Source organism: Canis lupus, chromosome 13 (genome assembly GCF_048164855.1).
Source record: "Canis lupus baileyi chromosome 13, mCanLup2.hap1, whole genome shotgun sequence".
Classification (NCBI taxonomy): Eukaryota; Metazoa; Chordata; class Mammalia; order Carnivora; family Canidae; genus Canis; species Canis lupus.
The window spans coordinates 39,693,121-39,712,463 of NC_132850.1; the positions used below are offsets into that span (position 1 = coordinate 39,693,121).

Sequence of the window (19,343 nt, forward strand, 5' to 3'; positions counted from 1 at the left end):
ATGTGAATTTCATTTACCAAGGGTTGAATGGGGAAGGTATGTTTAAGAGACCAACTTACGTTAATAAGTTCAACCTCCCAGATTTTTTTCAACAGGTCCATCGATGTGTAGCCGTTAATTAGAAAGGCTTTGGTGTAGTCCCCTAGTTCAATGGAATCCAGCCACTCAGCGACAGAAGTGGGATGATAGCCATCATGGCCAATGGGTCTCATCTGTAATCAAGAAAATCACATTAGGATTAGGATTATTTTGAGTCCCCACAAACAGGATGGATCCTGCCACTTGGAAATTTATCTGATCTGAAGCAACAGGTCTTTTTGGATAAGAAACTAAGGAAAACCAAAATACTTTGGTTTGCACAATTCCAAGTAATTAGTAATTTTCACGCTGAATTAGCTCTCAAAAATGCACCCAGAAATTTCTAATTTGGCTGCTATGTCAGCTCCACATTTGAGAAGACGAAATATGTCAAACTTCTGGTGTAGACATTATTGACATCCTGTTGGATGAAATCTAAAGTCATGGCAGTTGAGTCATATTCACTTCAATGTGCAAGAAACTGCACTCCCAAAATGTAGATGATAATTCTCATATGTACAACATCAAAGCATGTGAAAATACTGCACCGCTTAAACATCCAAAGGAATTCATGCTTATGCAAGACATGTATTGTAGGTAGTGCAAACATGCTGGAGAAACATACTGCAGTGTTAAGCCAGTAAAGGAGAGGCTTTTCGGTGTTTAAAGACCATGTGTTCTGCATAGACTCTACAGTATGTTAGACATGAATAGAGAACTTGCTGGCAGACAGCTTCCTATTTTTTGTCAGCTATATACAGATATTTTTTTTTTCCTTTAGGAGAACAAAGAAGTGTGACAGCAGCATAATGTTTCTGAGTTTAAATTGGAGTGTGAAAGTAATTTAAGCAAGAGAAACTTCTGGGTTTAAATTTTTGTGTGATTATTCTAGTCTTTTTAGCTTTTATTTGAAATTTTAGTTGAATTTATGGTTATTGGATTTTTGAAGGAACTCATTTCTAAGACTTGTGTTGCTCTGCATGCCATTACCATGCATCTAATACTTCAGTTATTACAGACAGTTGGCACCTCATCAACCTCATGTGATCCTTCAGTGCAATTCAGGATAGGAAGAGCAAAACAGGGCAAAATACATAGATTTTCCTCTTCCTTCAGATTCGAGGAGATAAATATTTAATGGAAATCTAGATGATTCTGATTTGTGCAGAGAGAAAAGATTAGTCTGGCCATCAGGGGTTGAGATTTTGATCCTAAATATGATAGGCTCTCTGCCACTATGCAGCGTTCTCATTTTGAAGGTTCTTTTTACTTTCATTTTTTTTAAAAATTAGATTTGAGGTGCTTGTTAGGGGATCAACACCTATGAAAGGAGGGATGAGAAGGAGGGTCAGGCAGAAGAGGAGTCAGACTGTGATGGGTCCCGATGAAGCCTCCGTGAATCCGGGGGAGGGGACGGTTCTGGAGCGGGTCATGCTACTAGAGGTCTTGTGCTGGCAGATGACTGGACCTTTGTGGCTCCCATCTCCACATTCTCTATCACTGGATGCAGCTGGCATGGGGCAAGCATGGCTCTGGTGAGGCAGCTCTCCCCAGCAGAGGCTGACTGTGCAGATGCTGACAGCTGGAGGCTGTCTGCTGACCACTCTCCCCACTGCTGGGCAAATCCTTCCTTGAAGAAAGAGCCAGGAGGAGCATGTCCACGTCTCCCAGAATGCCCTGGACCCAGATTCACCCAAGGTTAACATTTGGCCACACTAAATTTCTACATTTTACTCTATACCCACTTTCTCATTCACATGCATACAATACACGTTTGATTGTAGGTGAACCATTGGGAAGACCTATTTTCCCCCCGACCCTTTAGCAGACATGATGAAGTTTCACCTCCTGATGTTTCATCAAGTATCTCCTAAGAGCAAGGACATTCTCCTATGTAGCCACAGTAGCATCACATTCAAGAAATCCAACATTGATCAAATTATATTAATATACAGTCCATATGCAAATTTCCCACATGGCCCCCAAAAGAGAATTTGTTGCTGGTTTTTTTTTTTCCCCTTGTGGACAGGCTTAATCAATATTTTAAAGTATTTCTTCAGCTCTTTTATCTCTCTTTTCTTCTTCTGGGATTATATTTACTCTTTCATTTTTAAATTATTTTTTCTCCTTTCCTCTTTTCTATTGTTCCACTCACCAATCTATTTTCCACTTTGAGGTTTAAATGCCCTCTATTGGGAGTTATGGTATAATTCTTCATTTGCATTAGAGTCTGAACGGTCAGGCTTTTGTATGTCACTTGCACACTGGACTGACCCATTTTAGCTACTCGCTGAAGGTGTGTTTAGTGACATTTAACACAATATTTATTCCGCAGTAGCTACAAATGTAAATGACAACTCAGGGTTTGTAAAGTGAAGTTTAGTGGCAGTTGCAAATAACTGAGCGTAGTGTGTGTAAAATTGGAGATTAGGATCCAAACCAGAGGTACAAAGATACTAAGTATCCTCATATACTATGGGTCATAAAAATACTGGGGCTAGAGATATTCTCCAGGACTTATGAAGAGGTAGTTGAACCAATGCTACCATCCTGACTAATCACAGCAGCCTGGGAAACTCCCTGACTTCCCCAGTTGACAGCTTGGCAAAGTCTTAGTGTTAGCTGTCCAGAACTCGACTGCCCCAGTGGCAGATACTGAGGACGAGCTTAGGGAGCCTTGAATCAATCTAGGGTAGACTCAGATGTCCCATCCCGGAGAACTTTGCACTGGCGTCCTCATGGGTCACCCCAAGCACACACACAGAACAATCACTGGCCACCTACCACACGGAGGTTGGCTGATGGTCACAGTTAGCTGAAGAGCACTGGTGGGGACATCAACCAGACCTCTACAAAGCAAACCCAATTCGTAGAAGGAAGTTTGTTTTTCTTCCCCATTCCTCCTTCTTGCTCCAGTGGGAAGACATTTGGAATCAGAGAAGAGAGAGGTGCCAGTTCCTCAGGGGAAAGAAGCCTAAACTTGGGGTCAGTGGGGTGGGTGGGGGCAGAGTGAATAAAATTAAGGGCTTATGTAGATTGGAACTGAGTTTTCAATATTTTACATGACTGGCAAGTTAGTGGGTATGTCTGAATGACATTAAAAATGTAAAGAGAGAAGCAGTTGAGTTTGGTTGAAGGCAGGATGTGGGGGGGAAAACACATTAGTATCTGACTAAATGCAGACTCTTGGTAATCTGGTTCCTCCTGTAAGGCAAGTTCTCCATGAGCAACCTTGAGGAGGTGAGAGGGAGGAACGTATCTGGGGGAGAATGAAGATGCAGGTAAAGTAGAGAGCAAGAGTGGAGAGAACCTGGAGATGAACACACGGACAGATGTGTGCAGGGGCAGGGTTCCTCCAGCCACTCAGTCATTCACTCACTCACTCACTCACTCACTCACTCACTCAGTATTTAGTTGGTGCCTATTCTGATGGATGTTGTGGGGCAGGACAGAACAAAACAGTCATAGTCTCTTCCTCAAGGAGATTATAACTCTTAATTTAAAAAAAAACAGGCAAAGAGATGACCAATTAATTATGAAGGCTCTGCATACCTGAGGAGAGGAAGACATTAGAGCCAAATGAAGTTACAAAACTAACTTGACACATATTTAATGATATGCAGGATAGTTGCTGTGCCGCACAATAATGTCTTTTGAAGCAATTCTTCCATCTGCTCCTTCATTTCTGTTCCTACTGCTGCTGCCCTGGTTAGGTTCTTGTTGGTGCTTATGAAGACTAACACGGTAGCCTTCCCCTTGGCCTCCTACCTTTGGTTTAGCTTCTATTGTGCCGCTGCATCAGTTTTCCAAAAAGCCAGGCTTTTAAGTAAACACTTGCACAGAAAACTACAGTGGCTCCTTCTTGATGAGAGTGAAAATGTCCTATTCCAGAATTCTAGGGCAGTTGAGATCAAGGATAAACTTGCCTTTTCAACTTAGTCCTACACTACTGGGCCACATGTACCCCAAGACAGATGAATAGACATGTGTGCCTGTCTGAACAGTGTGTTAAGCTCCTAGCCACACCATGAACGTGAACTGCATGTGCAAGACACTTCTGTATCTTTGCTGATACTGCTTCCCATGCTTGTAATACTTTTGCCTTTGCTTTCGTAGTTTTTTTCCAGGATGGGCTTCTCTTCTTGAGCTTTAAGAGACAAATTTCCAGATGTTTGCAGGATACCTCACATAGTTGGCCTCTAAAGCTATCATACAACGTCTCCTTTGGCTCACAAACTGGCCCTCTCTCTGGGTTTCTAATCTCAGTGGGTGGGGACCCATTACATCATTGCCCAAGTCATTGCTTAGGAGTCATCATACATTCCTCTTTCTGTTTTACTATCATATTTAATGAGGCCAACATAATTTGGATTCTCATAAGTCTCATAAATTTGATTTCAGTTCCCTCCTTCCAAAATAGACTTTGGATTCTGACAATTGCATCTACCCTAAGTGGTGGTGTAAGGATTATGTGATATATGGTACATAAATTGTTTCCAAGTCTTCACTTTCTTCCTCTACTAGAATTATGCCTCTGTGCCCTTTGCCAAGGGATCTGCATTTTATCCCACGTGATTAGAGTTACTTCTCCATCCCATTGATGTTGGTCATGTACTTGCTTGGCCAATGGTACAGGTAGAAGTATCAGTGTGGCAGTTTATAAGTGAGGCCTCTCTACTCCTGTGATCTACTAATCCTTTTGGGTGCTATTACATGCATAACACGTGGCTAAACAGTCACACAACTGCTGGTCCCAGGAGAAAGGTGAAGACTTGTGTAGCAAACCTAAACGTAAAACCTTGAAGTCTATCATGGTTCACTGAATTTGGATGAGTCCAGCTGAATTTGGATGCATGAGTAAGAAAAATAAATGTGTAAATAAATGTGTATATTTTATGTTGCTATAAATCACTGGAATTATGACATACAGGGGAAAGCTGACTAATACAGTCACTCTTTAATTCAAAACCCTTGGTATTTATATTAGTTAATGTTCTTCAGAGAAATAGAGCTAATGGGATGTGTATACACACACACACAAGTCTGAAATCTTGCAAGCCAAAATCTGCAGGATAGGCTGGCAGGTTGGAGACCCAGGAAAGAGCTGATGTTGCAGCTGAAGTCTGAGAACAGTCTAGAAGGAGAATTCCCTCTTATTCATGGAGGACCTCAGTCTTGCTTTTACAAGGCCTTCAACTGATTGGATGGAGTCCATCTATATGATGGAGGGATTTATAACTTTACTCAGAGCCAAGTAACGTGTAAAATACCCAAACTCTTTAATTTATGAGTCCAAAGTCACCTCCACGAGACTGAGAAAGACTAGGGATGCTGAGCTAAACTAACATCCTTCCCAAGCTTTCTGGCTGTCATCTAGTAAACATCTATGTCCTACATCTTTGCTAACCATAAACTAAGTAATTCTTTATCTTAGGAATATGATTTTTGGGGCCATAATCCATTTTATAACTAGTATATCTTCGTACTTTTCCCTTTGCCATTTCTTCTGTCAGGAATACTATTTCTCCTCTGTTCTCCTGTTGAAATCCTATCCATTCTTAAAAGGTCCTGTTTAAATATTTCCTCTTCTGTGAAGCCTTCTCCAGTACTACCCTTACTCCCTCCCAAGTTAAAATTAATCATATCTTCCTCTAGATTTTTGTAGTAATTTGCATAGATTCTGTTTATAGCTAGAGATGTGAATATCTGCCTTCTTCCTTAGACTGTAACCCTTCTGGTGAAGAAACAAGATCTTAGCCAACTTTGTCATCTCTTATGTGCCCAGTGAAGCATCCCACACATGGCAGGCATTTACCAAATGTTTATTAAGCAATTTAATGAACACATGAAGATAAAGTGACAAATTAACTTCAGTGGCATGGGCACCCACTAGTAAAGGACATTTGTATTTTGTGCTACATATTATGAAAATGAGGGCTATTTTTATGCCTAACATTATTATTGTACTATTTAAAATGATTACATACCAAGAACCAATTCCAGGTAGTGTGCTGTGTTAACAAAATGTGCTGGGCTTTGCTGCTGTAGCCCAGCACCTCGGCTCTACTGTTAACAAGCTATGTAACTACAGGCAAGTTACCTCAGCTCTCCAAGCTTCAGTGTTCTCACCTGTAAAATGATGGTTTTGGGCCAATGATCTCAAAGTTCCTTCACAATTCCTAAATTTTGCAATTCTGTCTTTTTAAAGTTAATACTGAATTAGCGTCAGATTTATTTATCCAGTAAAGAAAAAAGAAGCCCAAAGGCAAAACTAAAAAACAAAAAAAACAAAAAAACAACAACCCAAAAAAACAAACCCCCAAATGATAATAAGGACATTTAGGCTGAAAGTCAGATGGCATCCACACCTCTTTCAGGAGTTGTCAGTGGCATCTGCCACAAGGAACACTGCAACTATTTTCTCAAATTACCAAGATGAACCTCTTTTCCAGCAGGGACACCTGGCAGGACAGAGCTAAACAGAGAGTTCCAGGGGCTGCGGGCCTGCAGTGCTGCTGAGCATGAATGAGAGTTAACGCACCATCTGTAATCTGAGAGGCAGAGTGGTGGGCAGGCGGTAGGCAATCCTAACAGAGCTTCCTAACAAGGTGATCTCATTCAACTTGTGGAACCCCCAAATGCGGGAAAAACCGAAGCTGGGATGGAAATTGGAATTAGCTGGAAGATGCTTCAGTCTCAAAAAGAAATTTAGATATATTAATACATTTTACTAAATACTTTCCTTGTGGCTGTCAGTGTTTTGTTACATTGCCCAAATGGGCATTGATTTTCCTCACCTCTCAAAGCAAATCTGACCTCAGAGAGGGCATTAACATCGTGGGTCACGTAGCAGGCAGAGATTACCAACTCTAGGACAGTGGGGGGTCTGTGGAGTCTGGTGGGCTTTAAGGGATCCAGTTATCGGGCAGCTGAAGAGGCGAGGCTCTAAGACCATCTAGTCTACCTCTGTCAGAGTGACCCATATTTTAAGAGTTTTAACACAGGTAAGAGGAGGAAGAGCTTTCTCTGCTTTAAAAAGAAATGTTTGAAAACCACTGATCTAGAAGGTTTTTTGTAAGATTACACGATCACTTCTGTTTTATTTTCTCTTAATTTCTCAGCTTTACTTGAAATAGTCTGGCTGTCATATGTGAATGGACACATATGTGTTGTTGCCTATGACTCTTTCTGCCTAAAACCAGCTTTGTCTGTTCAGACAAGGGTAATATTTTACAACGTGATGAAACCACAGGATGAAAACTGTAGCAAGAATGCAACAGAAATGGGAAAAATAAATAAAAAGAGGGAAAGATATTATGACAGATTGGGGGTTAAATTAAAAAAAAATAGTTCTGGGGCACCTGCATGGCTCAGTCAGTTAAGCATTTGACTCTTGATTTCAGTTCAGGTGATGATCTCAGGTACTTTGAGATGGAGCCCCCCCTCCTTGCCTGGTGGGCTTGGCACTGGGCATGGAGCTTGCTTAAGATTCTCTCTCTCTCTCCCCTACCCCCTCTTCCCCTCCCCCTTTAAAAATATAGTTCTGAATACAATAGGTTGTTTAGTCAGCATTACATATTGGCATGGTAATTAGATCAAGGGAATAAGGACTCCCGAAAGCCAATAACGAATTAGATATTTTTATGTCTGAAAAGTATTGCAAAATTGAAACAGAGACCCCTTGTCCAGAGAAATGGGGCTTACTAGAGGCAAGACACACCAAATGAATGAATGGTAACACCAGCTTTGCTCCTGGTTGTTTCCATGAGAACATATTTGAGCCTGTGGGAAGTTAGTGAAAGTGCTGCATGTAAACTTCAGGTCACCTTCAACCTGAAAGATAGGGTCCTTGCTCTGGAGTTGCTTTTTTTTTTTCTTTTTTGTCTTCCCGTGAGCTGGAACATTAGTGCCTGCAGCCCAGCTTTGACTACACAGGGAGAATAATACCCTAGAGTTTGGGAAATGCTTCTCAAACCTTAATGTATGAAAGAATCACGTGGGAAATCTTGTTAACATGCAGGTTCTAATTCAATAGGCTGGAGGGAGGATTTGAGATTCTGCATTTCTAACAAGCTTCCTGGGGATGCTAACGCTGTGAGTCCGTGGTCCACGCCTTGAGTAGCAGTGCTTTAGAGGGTGACAGAGCGACAGATGGAGGGTCCTGGGTCCTCCCAGAATTGCACAGAGCAGAGCCAATTTGTAAACCCGGTCTGCTTACTTCGACTGTTACGTGGGAGAAGTAAATGTTCTATTCTTTAAACCACTACATTATGGAGGTTTCTATTCTAGTGGCTTAGCCTTTCCTCTAATACAAACAGAATTGAAAATAAGGTAATTTCATACATAACATGTAAGGAAGCCTACACTTCCACTTGACAGTATGTCGCATTATCTCTTGTTTTGTGAAGCCATTAATTTTCACAGGCGTTGCCATTCAAAGAAATCTCATTTCCTTTAACTTCATTTGTTGGCATCTTTCTGCCCATCACACCATCACCCCTTTGTGATAACTATGCAGGATATAAGAGGGGGAAATTGTGGGAAAACCTCAAGTTTCTAGCTTTGATACCTGTACCCGGGTACATGGTGGTGTTACTAGCAGAAAAATAAAAGAAAATAGACTGGGATGTCATGAATAATTTTGAAACGTGAGAAATTAAAGATGCTGCGTGGACCTAAACTTTAAATTTTGGGGCGGGGGAAGTCTGAGGAGACACATAGCCTTGGGCATCGTAAGCAGTACAGGTGAGAGTCTTGGCTCCTCCACGTATTAGCTGCATGATCTTGAGGAAGCTGCTTAGTCTTCTTCAGCCTCCGTCTTCTGATTAGCCACATGAGTGATAAGGATGTCTGCCTCCGGGGTAGTCGTAGGCATTCGGTGAAACAATACACCGTTCTTGGCACACGGAAGCACCCAATACATCTTAGCTATTTTTATCGTAAGTGGGAGCTGAAATCATGCATGGATGAGCCTGCGGAGGGTGTGTACTGCAAGAAGAGAAGTGGTGTGAGGACAAACCAACACTTTCAAAGTGAAAGATAAGAATCATCCTCAGGAGACCAAAAAGGAATAGTTAAGACAAAAAGGGAAATGGGAGAAACTTAGTTTCAAAGAGGGTGTAGTCAGCAGCGATGGAATGCTGTAGAGAGGTCTACTGAGATGAGGCAGGAGAAGGGTTCACGGGATCCGGCACACAGCTCACCAGAATTGTATGGAATAAAAAAATATATATATATATATAAAAGAAAAGAGCCCTGAGGCTAGGCTGTCGGGGGTTGAGGTGTAAGTTGGAGATGAGGAAGTGGAAATTGCAATCAGGGGTATTTTAAGGAGTTGGCAAGGGAAGAGAAGGAGAGGGGGAGGTTTTAGAAAGCGCAAGGAAAAGGCATTGAAAGGAGTGAGAAATGAGGACTCGGGGCTGAGGAAGGTCCAAAATATGAGGGAATAAGAGTGCAAGAATGCTGTGGAGATTAAGATGAGGTAGAGGGCTGTCTTTTGCTTTAGGATTGCTGCTGGCCTTTCTTGGAAATTATAGCGTGAGAGGCACAGTTGGACTAACTCTGGGGTTAATAATCTTTGCATTACAGTTGTGAGGGTCCACAAGCCACCTGGCTTGGACTTGGTGACAGCTGGACCCTTGCATGTCAAGTGCTGGCAAAGGGCTCAGTTGCCAGGGCAGCTGTCCCCGGATTCACACATACAGACCTGACTATCATTTATGTAGACGTGCTGGGGGGCCACAGTCCCGATGTACCGAGCTCGGTGACTTCAACCCGCCTGTGAAGCTGCAATGGACTGTGGCTTCTCTTTTCCCACCTGGGTGTACTCTCGTACTCTCATGCTCCCTCCCAGGACTTTTGAAATACAGACAGCTGCTACCATCGGGTGCCCCTCTAGTCCTGCTCCTTGTTCTGGCCTCCTCTGCTCTGGCCCGCAGCTACCCAGGACTCGGACTGACGGCAGCTCTGAAAATAAACCAGGACAAGCAGTGCTAGCAGGCAGTGTGCTGCCAAGTCCAAATGCAGGTCCGTTGAGTCGCGGGAGGATCAGATCTCCTATAGGCTTTGAGACCTGGGCTTAGACATCATGGTGCTGTTTCATCAGTGGCTCTTCAAAGGCTGACTGAGCATGAAAGAGGAAGGCAGATCCACTGACCATGGGGCCCCGGAAAAAAGTCTACCCATCACCATCTAAGTGCTATTGTAGTGCAGCTTGGCCGGAGAGACACGTCTGTGGAATGGATAGGGCTATTAATGATAAGAATGTTACCTTACAATCACACGACCCTTTGAGGATCCCAAAGTGATCCCACGTGCATCACCTCATTGGTGAGGGGTTTTAGGTGATCTTTGGGAAAATACCCTTCATGGAGTCTGAGACTCTGGATTCCCTGTGTAATGAGATTTCTTCTGTGGAAACTTAAGGATTAATACACTGAGACAGTTGTTTGGAAACGAGGTGTGATAGGTCTCTGGTTGTAGCTATGCAGGAGGCAAGGGAGACATGGGACATGTGCAGATCTGTCGCTCAAGGTCCCTTTGTTTGGATCATACTCTGTCATGGATACAGTTTCTATAGGAGAATCGGGAGAAATGTGAACCCTCAGAGCCTTGTAGGCAGATTGTAGTTGGATGTCATTATGGACCTAAAATTGCAGATAATAGTTAACATCTGTATTTTTTTCCTGCCAATGACCAAACCTTCCCAACATGGCATCTCTTGAGTGTTCAGACATTGGAGACTCCCAGCTTTAGGTACAGGGCAGGAGCAGTGAAGGAGTAATATCTGGATATTACTCTGCACTGCATTTTGGAGGAATGAAGGTCAAGTGCTTTGGACCGAGCACTGTCCCATGATGCTCTGTGATTTCTATTTCAATAAGTAAAAGAAACAAACTGAAGTCCAGCCTGGAGAGGCCCTGACATCTCCCTTATTTTGACAAGGCTTAACTCCTGGAGTAACCTGGAAGGGAAGCAATGGACATGAAAGTGTGCATAAATGAGAAGTGTTTTCAAGACACAGGGGTGATCAACTTCTGGAAGCACACAATAGTAGGCTGGTGAACGAAGTAGAAGTGGTAGCCAGACCAGTCCAGCCTCCAGCCATCGGGGTTCTGGGGCACCCCTTTCGATCAAAGGCACTAGACTGACAAGTTAAATGAGCGAAGCTGCCCAAACAGACAAACTCTATAAATCAAGGTTGGGTGTGTGTGTGAGGGGAAGACAACAACAGAGACAACTATGCAACGATCTCTTTATCACTTTGCAGGTAGTATGCGTGGACTGGGAGTCAGACGCGGTCTTCTCTGCCTCATCTCTATGCACGTGCAGAGTAACTGCTCTCAGCAGCATCCCTGAGAACCTGGCAGTTATCTGCCAGAGAAGACTTGCAGGGTAATGGTGAGGAGATCAATAGAACCACTACTCAGTACTCAAACATGGTCACTGGAGTTGAATGGTATTATTGAATGATTTTATCATACTTCACTCTGAAGTTTTTGGTAAGACATTTTTTTTAATTCAGTAAAAGAATATGTTTTTACCACCTTTTTATTTCTAAAATCCTTGTTGCGATAATGCTGACCCTAGATCCTTTTGTTAAATGTCACTATTTATTTTGATGTAGTTCATTGCAGCAAAGCTCTTTTACAAAACAAGAGCTCAGATTAAAGATGAAGGGGATTTACTGCAACTAGAATAAACTGCTGAACAATGCTTACCATCATTCACATTTTCAACCTCTGCCAGTGATGTGAATTATATTTAGTAAAAAATACAGGATCACTTTTTTCCCCCACTGACGGTACATATCTTCTGACATTCACGTAGATATTCAATGGTTATGAAGCACACTGCTTTGCTCTTAAAACAGAAATTTTAAATGCTACTATCAGTCAGGAAAATTGTTTGCATGTTATTAGTCTCAACAGCTACAACAACAAAATTCCCCAAACTTGAGTCTTCAGAAAATAATGAATGTTCTGAATGCCAATTCTATATATTTGATATTTAAAAACCATGTCCTTTCTCGGAGCCTCCAGGCATGTGCATAATAACATCACCCACAGAAGTACTTCAAACAGATAAATGTACCATAAACCCAAGGTTAGCAGTATACAAATGAGTGACTTATATTCTGACTGGGTAGGGAAGACAAAGGATGTCATTCACATGGTGGCCAAAAATCAGTATAGGAATTACAGAATTGGGGACCTGCCACACATTTATCCATCCATCATCTATCCATCCATCCATCCACTCATCTACTCATTCATTTATTCACTCAGATACCTATAGCATGCCTACTATATTCTAGGTAGTGTTCTGTATGCAGCAGTCAACAAAACATGTAAAAGCGCCAGTCCTTGTGGAGCTTACCTTCTAGTGGGGGAGACAAAGAATTGTTACCATGCATAATAAATAAGGAAATTATGCCCGTAATTGACGTGTTGTGATGTGCAGAATAAACAGGGTGGTTAGGGGAAGCTTCATTCAGAAGGCTAGATTTGAACAGAGATTTAAGGATGGTAAAATGGCTGGGGGAGAGGATTCCAGGTAAAGGGACCAGGGAAGGCAAAGGCCCTCAGGAAGGAGTGAGATTGGTGTCTGTTCAAGGAATAGAAGGAAACCAAGGGGATTACAGCAGCGTGTGCAAGATGAGAATAGTGGGAAGCAGGTCAGAGAGGTACTTAGGGGACAGAGAAAGTGAAGCTCTGAAGCCTTGGAAGGCTTTGGCTTTCATTTGGAGAGAAACAGGGAGCCAGTGCCAGATGTGAGCTAAAGTGTGACATGGTTTAGCTCACATTCAGTGGAGACGCTGGCTGCTGTGTTGAGAGTAGTTTATAAGGAGGCAGGAATAGGAGGAGGAAGACCTACTCAGAGGCTGTGTAAGTAATCCAGGAGAGAGAGAGAGGCTAATGGGTTGGACAGGCTGCGAGAGCAGAGGTGGTAAGTGGTCAGATTGTGGATAATTTTCGGTAAAACAAAATAAAATGTTCCTTGTTCTCCATGAAGGCAAGAGAAACAAAAGCAAAAATGAACTATTGCGACTTCATCAAGATAAGAAGCTTTTGCACAGCAAAAGAAACAGTCAACAAAACTAAAAGACAACCTACAGAATGGGAGAAGATATTTGCAAATGACGTATCAGATAAAGGGCTAGTTTCCAAGATCTATAAAGAACTTATTAAACTCAACAGCAAAGAAACAAACAATCCAATCATGAAATGGGCAAAAGACAGAACAGAAATCTCACAGAGGAAGACATAGACATGGCCAACACGCACATGAGAAAATGCTCCGCATCACTGGCCATCAGGGAAATACAAATCAAAACCACAATGAAATACCACCTCACCCCAGTGAGAATGGGGAAAATTAACAAGGCAGGAAACCACAAATGTTGGAGAGGATGTGGAGACAGGGGAACCCTCTTACATATCCTCTTACACCATGTGAACTGGTGCAGCCACTCTGGAAAACTGTGTGGAGGTTCCTCAAAGAGTTAAAAATAGACCTGCCCTACGACCCAGCAATTGCACTGTTGGGGATTTACCCCAAAGATACAGATGCAATGAAACGCCGGGACACCTGCACCCCGATGTTTATAGCAGCAATGTCCACAATAGCCAAACTGTGGAAGGAGCCTCAGTGTCCATCGAAAGATGAATGGATAAAGAAGATGTGGTTTATGTATACAATGGAATATTACTCAGCCATTAGAAACGACAAATACCCACCATTTGCTTCGACGTGGATGGAACTGGAGGGTATTATGCTGAGTGAAGTAAGTCAATCGGAGAAGGACAAACATTATATGGTCTCATTCATTTGGAGAATATAAAAAATTGTGAAAGGGAATAAAGGGGAAGGGAGAGAAAATGAGTGGGAAATATCAGAGAGGGAGACAGAACATGAAAGACTCCTAACCCTGGGAAATGAACAAGGGGTGGTGGAAAAGGAGGTGGGCAGGAGGTGGGGGTGACTGGGTGACGGGCACTGAGGGGGGCACTTGATGGGATGAGCACTGGGTGTTATGCTATACGTTGGCAAATTGAACTCCAATAAAAAATAAATTAATTTAAAAAAAAGAAGAAGAAAAAATGTTCCTTGTTCTCTAACATAGACCAGGAGTCTGTCAGCTTGATGGCTAGCTGTGTGGCATGAGTTTCAGCTTGAAGAGAACCATGTCCACCTGTCATGTGTGGAAATGTATGGACAACTGCAAGTTTGGTCTTGAGTGGGTCTGCTTTTAAGGAGGAATCCAGAGTCCTCAAAAGACTCTTCTGCTCAGAGAAGGCGGCCACGTAATTGATTCATAGGACCATAGGCAAGTGTCATAGGGAAATGTGTGACTCTGGATGGATTTCAGGATCTGGCACTCTGACTAGGCCCTGGCCTGGCTCCCAGAGATCATTCTGAAGGAGAAGAAGAAGCTTCAATAAAAAAAAAGTTGCATCATGATACATTTTGGGGACATTGGGAATAAAAGAAGTCAGCATAACTGGCACCAGCAGCTTCATCAACAAGCAGAGATGGTGCTATGTTTTAGACACCGGTGCCCTCAACGTTGGGCACCCACGCTCAGTGATGGTGCCCATATTGGCAGGCTCCAGTGGCACTGGCGGAACATTCAGTTGGCACTGGTTAAAGTGCTTATGATGGGGACATACTGGGCGTTGTGGCCAGCAGCTCAAACATCAGTACCTATGACACGCTGGGCACCTGCAGCTATGAAACAGACTTTGGCAGTCATTTATAGCAGATTTGGCACCCTCTGTGGCTATTCACAGCTCTGGGAGCACTTTTGGTAAAGTCCTGGTGGCACCGTTCCAAGCTCTGGTGATAAGCTAGAGCAAGAGATGCAGAAAAGAGCAGATGTCACGAGTCAGTGAGTGGTCTGGTTAATGGCGCAGGGGGCGGGGGGGGGGGGTGCGAGACACAGGAGGCATTTCAGCAAGGTCTAGAACACACAGAGAAGTGTGACCCTGTTTTGAAACCCTGGCCAGGGTTGCTGAGAACCCCTTCTACATCTGTAGTGAGCTAATAATCTGAGAACTATTTCACTACCATTAGGTTGAGAACAGCAGTCACAATAAACAGTGTTTTGGTCCATGTAAAAATGTTTCTAGACTCATAATCTTAGATTGATTTTTTGGGGGTCAGTTCAGAATTTTTAATTACCCCAGACATTGGAGTGACTTAGAATTTTCACCTGTACTCAGGTGAACCCTCAGTAGAGAGTCAGCTCTGAACAACAGGGTTAGTAGATATTATTTATCTAATTCAACAAGAGTTTTTATGCACAGAATATATATGTCGCATCACCCTAGGAATTATCAAGATATAAAAGGGACTAAGTTTCCCTTCCTTCCAGGAATATGTAATCTCCTTGAGTATATACTTAAATATAAGAAAATAATTAAGTGCCAATGTTTTTATAAGCTCCAGAAAAGAAAACAAACTTGAGTGGATTGGAGAAATTTGGGGAGATTCCATAGATTCCAAACTCTTCCATAGTTTCTCTTACAGTTACTATATGGGGAAGGAAGTGAATCTCTCTCCTCTCTCCTCTCTCTCTCTCTCTCTCTCTCTTTCTTCCTCTCTAGGAAAGTGAGGGCACATGGCACAAGAGATGGAGAGAGAGATAGAGATGGAAAGATAGAGAGACAAAGAGGCCATGAGAGACAGAGAATGGATGAGCACGGGCATCTATTTCTCCTTACTGTCTCTAGACCTAACAAGAGCACGGGCAGCGTCCTCTGTCTGGAGTGGCTCCTTCGATGCTCTATTTAGCTAAAAATACTTACTAATTCTTTGAGATTCAGCTCAAGCATTCTCTACCTACTCAGAATACCTTGCTTGACTCTCATATACTTAGCTTTCCCTCTTCCCTAAGCAGTTTTTTTTTTTTCCACAGAGTAGTTTAGTCTTTGACATGTTTGCCTGTGTCCCAATGTAGGTAGAACTCCTTGAGGCAGGGACCAAATGTTATCCAGCTTTGCATCTTCATCTCTGATGCTAGCATAGGGCCAAAATGAATTGACTGATTGAATGGATGCATGAATCATAGATTCACTGATAGGCATCTGGGCACATGGGTGTTTGCAGACATCACGTGTCTGGAGTTGCCCTATCCCTCCCTCCTCTGGTTCCAATCCTACTGGGGAAGCGAAACTCTCGGGATGTAAGGTCAATTGTTACTTTGCATCTACATCAGTAGCACTTAGAAAAGTGAAAAGTGCTCTGTCAAAAGTGGACACCAGCAATGATTATAGATGATGATGTGATTGAGTCCCAGGGGTGAAAGGCAGGGAAGTCAATCTCCTCTACATCTATGCAATAATCTCTTGTACATTTGTGGAGAAAATCTCACATTCAAATATTACTACAACATATTTGTCTCTTAGTGTTAGAAAATTGTACATATGACCCTTTCCCAACAAGCAGTGGCCCCTAAGTAAAGAAGGACTTGAGGAGTTAAAACTGATGGTGCATGTGGTTCATAGATTATAAACTTAAAGATCACCTAAAGTATATCTAGTTAGCACTATGCCATCACAGATTCGTAGAACAAGTAAAGCTAAGATGTATTTTCTCCACAAGACATGAAGGAAGGAATCTGGCAGTTTACTGAATGCTCATTTTCTCTGGTAAGAGCAGAAGTTACCTGTTAACTTAAAAAGAAAAAAAAAAAGGCTGAACTTCTTATTAAAACAGAAGATGCTAGGTCTGTGGAAGACAATGACAATAGCCAGTCATTTGTCCAAAGGGGGAGCCACAGACCAGAGACACGTGATGCTCTGGTGATAGGGGCAGCAGAGGAAAGCACCTGAGAGAACAGACTCTGGAGCCAGGCCACCTGGTTCCAATTCAGACTCAGCCATTTACTAATTCTGGGACCTTAGGAATGTTACTTTCTGTGCCTCAGTTTCTTCATCTGTGATGGAGAGAGTTAATTAATTTTATGATTTAAGTGAGTTAATGTGGAGTTAACCTAATAACACCTACAACGGTGCGTGGCATGCAGAAGATTTCTCTTTAAGTGTGGGCTGTTTCACATAGGTGTTTGTCTGAAGTATGTCTCTGAAAATGCTCAGGAACACCATGTGGATTCTTGGGCAGTTTTCCTGTCTTCGCGATGGGTCTACAAATCAACCATCAGATTAGAACCCAAAATCAAAAGACAGAAATCTAAAATCTCATTAATCGCCGACAAAGAAAATTATCACAGGGAAATACCAGGTAATGAAAGAATGTTTAGCCTAGGGTAGGAGAGTATGAATTCTGTTGCTTGTGTAGTCCACTCCATGAAGTTGTACGTACCTGCTAGGGTTCTAAGTATTTGACTTACTATAGGTCGAAGGGCAAAGTGATGGATGAAATCCATAGCTGGATTAATGGCATGGGCTGTATTTCAGAGGATGGTTGTCACAAATGAGAAACAAATGGCATAGCTATCCACCTGAACAAGTGAGCAAATGTTCTGGGTTGCTTTCTGCTCAGAGTACCGTTAGCAATCTTGACACTCCCCTCAGCAGTTTTTAAGGTGCATAGAAATGGCTTTTCCATTCACCTGCCTCTTCCTTCGGGAACCCACTCCTGATTTCCTGTACATAAGAGACCTTCCCTTACATTTAACATCCAAAGCTTGCTTTTATAGTTCTTTTTTTTTTAATATTTTATTTATTTATGAGAGAGAGAGAGAGAGAGAGAGAGAGGCAGAGACACAGGCAGAGGGAGAAGCAGGCTCCATGCACCGGGAGCCCGATGTGGGATTCGATCCCGGGTCTCCAGGATCCCGCCCTGGGCCAAAGGCAGGCGCCAAACCGCTGCGCCACCCAGGGATCCCCAAAGCTTGCTTTTAAAAAAAATTATTATTATAATTTTTTACTTTTTAAAAATTTTTTACTTTTATTATAGCTCATTCATGCTCTGCTTTGTAGAATCGCGTGGGTTTTGGTTCAACCTCCTTTGCTAGAGTATAATCTCTTTGAAGGCAGATACTGTGTAATTTCATCCTTTTTTCTCCTTGTATTGTGCCTGAAACGTACATAGATGCTCAATGCATTTGTAGACATAAATTGAACAAGGCTTCTCACTTGAGCGCTATTGATAAAAAAAAAAAAAAAAGGAAATAGAGCTAAATTATATTCAACTATTAAATTAGCACTTAATTCAATTATATGGTAAAGGATGTGTGTGTGGGGAAATGGCTCATTCAAAATGGTGAATATGTCCTTTCTTTCCTTCTTTTCTTTCGTTCTTTCCTTGAGAGAGAGAGAAAAAGCATGCATGTGAGCAGGGGGAAGGGCAGAGGGAGAGAAACTCAAGCTGACTGCACTGAGCGTGGTGTCCTGCCTGGGGTTCGATCCCATGACTCTGAGACCACGACCCCAACCAAGATCAGAAGTTCAATGCCTGGGCAGCCCGGGTGGCTCAGAGGTTTAGCATCGCCTTCAGCCCAGGGTGTGATCCTGGAGACTCGGGATCGGTCGAGTCCCACATCAGGCTCCCTGCATGGAGACTGCTTCTCCCTCTGCCTGTGTCTCTGCCCCCACCCCTCTCTGTCTCTCATGAATAAATAAATAAAATCTTAAAAAAACAAAAAAGTTCAACGCCTAACTGAGGAAGCCACCCAGGCACCCCAGATGTGTTCTTTTAGATGTCTCCTATTAATTTACATAGCTTTGCTTTTCTATGAAATCACAATGCCTTTAGCAATTTAATGGAACTGCACTGTCAGGGTCAGCCCATTCAGCTTCTTGGTTCACTCCTGTGCCACTGTATGCCACATACCTTTATGGAGCCCTTGCTGTTCAAATGACTCCCCTGTCATTTGTCACTTAGTTTAGGGAACTGATTACATTACCCCTAAGAGATGCAGTCAGGATGCCCTCTCAGTATTATGTTTATTCATTTAATTTCTGAGATAGGGAGGTTATGATTTTAAACACCATTTCTTATAGGTCCTGATGGGTTAAACAGTAATCCTAAATGTGGTAAAAAAAAAAAATTAATTTAGTGGATAATGATCAGATTCAAAAGTTTGGCCCTCATCTTATCTAGAAAACAATCTGTGCTGTGAGAAATCCATAAGCGAGAACGGAAAGCTCACTGTGCAACACAGCCATGGGCATTTTATTTTTAGCCTTAGATTTATGTTAGGAAGTAGTCCATTTTATTACTGTTAAGGTAAGAGCAATGTCCAGAATTCATTGAGTTTTGTTAATTAAATGAGCATTACTGAACAATTACAAGTGGTT

The 19,343-nt window shown here is 42.4% G+C and overlaps 1 protein-coding gene across 17 annotated transcripts in view; it reads right to left on the reverse strand.

Moving 5' to 3' along the window:
* The window catches only part of ANKS1B (ankyrin repeat and sterile alpha motif domain containing 1B), a 1,043,873-nt gene that overhangs the window by 279,135 nt on the left and 745,395 nt on the right, over positions 1-19,343 (reverse strand). For all 17 annotated transcript variants that reach the window (XR_012005947.1, XM_072773232.1, XM_072773224.1 and 14 more), the window contains one exon: positions 60-212. Coding sequence is in view for 16 of the 17 variants with exons in the window: in XM_072773232.1 (XP_072629333.1) it covers positions 60-212 (153 nt within the window). In the remaining variant the exon portion in view is untranslated. The remainder of the gene's footprint in view (positions 1-59; positions 213-19,343) is intronic.